This window comes from Gadus chalcogrammus, chromosome 18, assembly GCF_026213295.1.
Source record: "Gadus chalcogrammus isolate NIFS_2021 chromosome 18, NIFS_Gcha_1.0, whole genome shotgun sequence".
Classification (NCBI taxonomy): Eukaryota; Metazoa; Chordata; class Actinopteri; order Gadiformes; family Gadidae; genus Gadus; species Gadus chalcogrammus.
Genome location: NC_079429.1, coordinates 4,405,034 through 4,410,749, shown reverse-complemented (window position 1 = coordinate 4,410,749; position 5,716 = coordinate 4,405,034). Strand labels below are relative to the sequence as shown.

At 45.7% G+C, this 5,716-nt stretch overlaps 1 protein-coding gene across 1 annotated transcript in view; it reads left to right on the top strand.

Moving 5' to 3' along the window:
* LOC130371749 (neurexin-1a-like) overlaps positions 1–5,716 on the top strand; it is a 21,851-nt gene that overhangs the window by 15,435 nt on the left and 700 nt on the right. The window contains exons 4-5 of the mRNA XM_056577612.1: positions 2,715–3,067; positions 5,317–5,511. Coding sequence (XP_056433587.1) covers positions 2,715–3,067; positions 5,317–5,511 — 548 coding nt within the window. The remainder of the gene's footprint in view (positions 1–2,714; positions 3,068–5,316; positions 5,512–5,716) is intronic.

The following is a 5,716-nucleotide window of genomic DNA, read 5'->3' as shown; positions in this document are numbered from 1 at the left end:
ACGACGGGAAATACCACATAGTTCGGTTTACCCGCAGCGGAGGCAATGCCACGCTGCAGCTGGATGAGCTGCCTGTCATAGAGCGCTACCCGTCAGGTAGGCCCCGCCCAATACCCTCTCAGCAAATCCAAACGCTCACAGGGGCAGTCACATGTCTTGATTGATGATGATGATGATGACCCATTTTGTTCCCATTAATGTTTTATGATAAAAATGATGGAGTCCAGAATCTGATTGCATCCCTGTATTAATAATGTGTATGAAATGTAATGTGTGTGTGTCATAAGAAATGAAATATGAATGTTTAAACCATAAAATGAGACGTTTATTATAATAGCCTAGTCATCTATGTTATGTAAGGCTTGTTAAATAGAGTTAAAGGTAAATTATGAAAAATAATTATTCAGGTATCATATTTGTGTGCTCATTAAAAAGAAAAAAATAAGTTGGTGCATTTGTTGTTAAAAAAAATTAAAAAAAAAATTGAGTTAAATGGAGTTAAAAAATAAGTAAAAGAAAAAAGAATGTATTTTTTTTAAGCTCTTTGGTTCATATTTATTTCTGTTTTGTTTTTTATTTCATCCTAAAGCTGTAATCAAAGATAGTTATCTTAACACAACATCGTTTTCAGTTAGTCCTGAGCTAAAATGCTAAATGCTAATTGTTGTGAGGTTTGTTCTGAGCCTTCTTCCTGTACTCTAAACTCTAGCCAGTCATATAGTAGTATGTGACCGCTGTAACCTTATTTCCCTGTGCTCCTGCAGATGTTAACCCCTGACATGTGCTCTATAAATCAAACCCAATGTACAGAGAGTAAAAGACCGCTCACTGTAAACTGTAATACCTAGCTCCAGCTATCTCCTTTTTTTCCTAGCCTACCTTTGGCCTCGGCTACGTGCTAACGATGAGCAGATCCTTACCTTCTTTTCATTGCTGTTGTTTTTGTATCCAGCTCCTGTGCCACGTTTTGGATGTGCGTAATTACTACTGTGTTTTCATCTCTAAATTAAAGGCTACAATGATAACGAGCGCCTTGCCATCGCCAGGCAGCGAATCCCCTATCGGCTCGGTCGAGTAGTTGATGATTGGCTACTCGACAAAGGTAAAAAACCCTGATTAAAATTCCTTAAAACTTTCAGCATAAAACCACGACCTGAGGACAGTTGAATATTATTACTGTGCACCATCAACTAACATCTAAAAAATATAAAATCCATAACTAAGTATATAAAAGTGGGACAGCTCTAGTGTGTAATAGTGTGTAAACTGTGCCTGTGACGTATCTTGTTAGTGTGTATCTGATAATGTCAGGTTAAAGGGACGTTGGAGCGATTTAAATGTAAATAAATCAGAAAACGCCAAACAAGTACTGATAAAATGGGCTTTATTAAGACTGGTTAATAATTTTATTTATTTATTTTTCATAAATCTAATTTGTTAAACTTTTAAAGAATTTACTAAAGCTAATGTACCCTGAAAAATATACACATAAAGTACATGCAAAGTATTGTGACATGTAAGAATGATGATTAATTTGAAATGACTAATAGAGTAAATAAGTTTGTCCTCCTAAACTTAAGCAGAGCTCATTAAATTAGCCTCTAGTCCCTTTAACAGTGAAGTGCCAGAGCTGATGACTGTGCATGCTTCATGGAGCTGTCACTGCAGTTTCTCTCTCTCTCTCTCTCTCTCTCTCTCTCCTTCTCTCTCTCTCTCTCTCTCTCTCTCTCTCTCTCTCTCTCTCTCTCTCTCTCTCTCCCTCTCTCTCTCTCTCTCTATCTCTATCTGCCCGACGTGAAACACAACGCCGTATCGCTCAGCCATCACCGTAGCAACCATCCGTCAGCCCTCCTCTTCGCCTGGAGGGAGGAGGGTGTTGGGGGGGGGGGGGGGCCCTGACACTCATCCGCTGCCTTCTTCCTCTCCTAAAAATCATACTGCTCCTTCTTCTCCTCTTTCTGATCCTTCTTCTTCTACTCCTCCTCATTCTTCTTCTCATCCTTCTACTTCTCCTCCTCCTCCTTTTTCTTCTCCACCTTCTTCGCATCCCTCTTCTCTTCATAATCCCTTTATTTTTCCTCTTCTTTCTCCAAATCAGTTTTTCTTCTCCTCCTCCCCCTCCCTCCACCTTCCCCTCCTCTTCTTCCTCCTCTTCCTTCTTCTCTCTCAAATAGCAGCTCTCCAGTCTCCCCCCTCAGCCCTTCGCCTCCTCTCAAACAGCAGCCCCCTCGTCTCCCCCCCCTCCCCCATTCCTAGTGCACCACTGCTTCCTCTCTGCTTCCTCTCTGCTTCCTCTCTGCTTCCCCTCTGCTTCCTCTCTGCTTCCTCTCTGTTTCCTCTCTGCTTCCTCTCTGCCCCATCCTCACTCCATTAGAGACAGCAACAGACAGATAGCAGCTTGGAAATGTATTTATCATGTTTGTGACCATTGGTATGTGTGTGTGTGTGTGTGTGTGTGTGTGTGTGTGTGTGTGTGTGTGTGTGTGTGTGTGTGTGTGTGTGTGTGTGTGTGTGTGTGTGTGTGTGTGTGTGTGTGTGTGTGTGTGTGTGTATTTGTGTGTGTGTGTACGTTTGTGTGTGATCTGTGCATTTGTGCACATGGGTTCTGGTGTGTGTGTCGGTGTGTGTCTGTATGTGCGTGTGTGACACTATGTGTGTGTGCCCGTGTCTGTGCTTGCACCTCCTCCTCCTCCTCCTCCTCCTCATCCTCCAAGGTCGCCAGCTGACCATCTTCAACAGCCAGACCACGGTGCGCGTGGGCGCGGCCGGCACGGCCGGCGCGGGGGAGGACACGCCGTCCGCGCCGTCGCCGGCCGGCGGGATGTTCCAGGGCCAGCTGGCCGGCCTCTACTACAATGGCCTGCGCATCCTGAACATGGCCGCCGAGGGCCACCCGCACATCAAGGTCGAGGGCAGCGCGCGGCTGGTGGGCGACATGCCCTCCTCCTCCATCACGCCGCAGTCCAGCGCCGCCGCCGCCGGGGGCAACCGCTCCGACTCCGCCCCCTCCATCAGCGACATCACCACCACCACCGCCACCAACCGGAAGCAGGGCACCACCCAGCAGGTCAGCAGCGCTGGTTTCTGCCGCCGCCGCCATTTTTTTTTTTTTTTTTTGTGTTTTCCTTCAAATGTCTTTTGTGTTGATTTCAACCCCCTGTTTGAACTCGAACTGTTTGAGTGTGTTTGTTTGTACAAGTTTATATATAAATATATTTACACATATAGATTGAGCCCCTCTTGGTTAGTAGCAGCTACTTTCAGTATTCAAAACAATGTAATAACAGGGTTCTGTGCAGTGAGCGAGCGTAACTTGTCTGTGCGCAGTGATCTAGCGTAGCACGTCCGTGTGCAGTGAGCTAGCGTAGCAATGATCCTTGGACCTTGATCTTAATCAGACTCGCTCACTTTTCCGCGTTTGTCAGTCAAATCTGATGCTTTCTAAAATGGCGGAGTTGGTATGACATATAATATAATAGTAAGTCATGTTTCCTCAATGGGTTTATAAACATTGTCTGTAATTGGCTTGACTGTGAGATATCAACCAAAGGCAGAACCTTAAGTGTTGTTGAACACATCATTGCAGTGATGGATCATTCAGATGGCTTTCCTCCAGCCTCTCCTGTAGCTCCTCTTCCTCCCTTCTTCCTCTCCCTCTGTAAATGAGACGGACAGGGTTCTGACGGGCTCTTCTATTTGAACTTGCCAAACAAAACAAGCAATCATTTCAAAAATTCTTTGCGAGCTTTGTCGAGACTGTTGCGCCACAAAAGCCACACACTGAGGAGCGGGGAGAGCCTTGATGAAAGAAAGGTCTTGTTGCACAACACTTTCACGACTGCGTTGGCGATCGCTGTTTGTCTGGGCCAGGTGTGAACTGGAACAAAGACAATCCAAACTTCGTGTACCCGCGACAAAGGGTGAGACTCTGGCCTGCTGCCAAGCCAACGCTAAGGGTAGCTTGGTCGTACTGTGAACACATGAAACAAACCAGGATATTACATCATACATGAATGGCTGAAGAGGGCGCTGATTCCAAATCTACCGCTTCATTCTGAATGACAATCATGTATAGTTTACGCGTATAATGTGTGCCTGTTTCAGAGATTTGGAAGCTATTGCTAGTATTTTCTTGTGTGGTAGTTTTGTGTGTGCGTGTGTGCGTGCGTGTGTGTGTGTGCGTGCATTTGCATGCGTGTGTGTGTTTGTGTATGTATGCATTCGTGTTTGTGTGTCCGTCTGTGTGTGAGCGTGTGTGTGTGTGTGTGTTTGATGTGATCCGTTTCCAATCCTCAAGTCTTAACGAATACTCAGGAATAATTAGTTAGTAAGAGCATAAGCCATCAGCCATGCGATTCTGTTGGCGTGGATTCATAGTTCAAACTCTCCTTGACGTTATCATAGTGACGGCCTGATCGTTGTGTTTATTCTCAACTAGATTCATTTGAAAAGAAAAGCAAAGTAGAAACCCAGAAAGGATAGAGGAACAATTGTCTTGTTTGTATCAAAATGGAGGTGTGAAGTCAGCCTTAGAAACGGGAAGCCAACTGGGGAGACAATCTCTGCACGAAACTATCTCACTCCACGCTTCAGAATAACTTGAGCAGATCTAAAATAAACCCAGAGAGCTCAACTGTGTTCTTCTGTGGCTCAGGCACCAGATGAAATGTTCTTTACAACCCGACTAAAATGTACAATTTGCACACAGTTATGTTGGAACGTATAAATGATTACCTCAAAAACAATACGCGTGGAAATGGACGATAAGGTATATTTTAATGCAGTATCGGTAACAGCAGTGTATTTATAATGCAGTATTAGTTTACATCAGTGCATTTATAATGCAGTATTGATAACAGTGGTGTATTTATAATGCAGTATTGGTAACAGTAGTGTATTTATAATGCAGTATTGTTAAGAGTGGTGTATTTATAATGCAGTATTGGTAACAGTAGTGTATTTATAATGCAGTATTGGTAAGAGTGGTGTATTTATAATGCAGTATCGGTAACAGTGGTGTATTTGTAATGCAGTATCGGTAACAGTAGGGTTTGTGGTGCTTTCTGAATCAAAATGGGAGGCATGAAGCAGATCTCTATAGGGACTCCTTAATGAGAGCACCTGGGTTCACCTCTAAACTACCGGGGATCAATTGGACCCTGGCTCGCTGACGGCAGCATCAGGCAGCCTTGACTCTAATTCACGCTAAGTGACCCCTCCGAAGCACCGAGCACATGATCACCGCTGGTCCCCGCGGTAACGGGCTGCTCACACCTCTCTGGCTCACGCGCGGGCGCTCAAGCGGGCGTCGGCCAGCCCTGTGTGGGCGTCGACCGGACCTTTGTGGGCATCGACCGGGCCTTTGTGGGAGTCGACCGGGCCTTTGTGGGAGTCGACCGGGCCTTTGTGGGAGTCGACCGGGCCTTTGTGGGCGTCGACCAGCGCTTTGTGGGCGTCGACCAGCGTTTTGTGGGCGTCGACCAGCCCTTTGCGGGCACCGCTGCGAGACGAGTGTGTCTGCGGCAGATTGATGGAGAAAAAAGGGAAAAGGATATTCTGAGCAACACGAGTTGCCATGGAGATAGTGAACTGCTCTCCTGCTCTCTCTCCCTCTCTGTATCTCAGCCTCTCTTTCTCTCTCGCTCGCTCTTTTTTCTCCCCCCTTGCTTTCTCCCGTGGAGGATAACTCCTCTGTGGTTACTCCGCTATCTGTCTC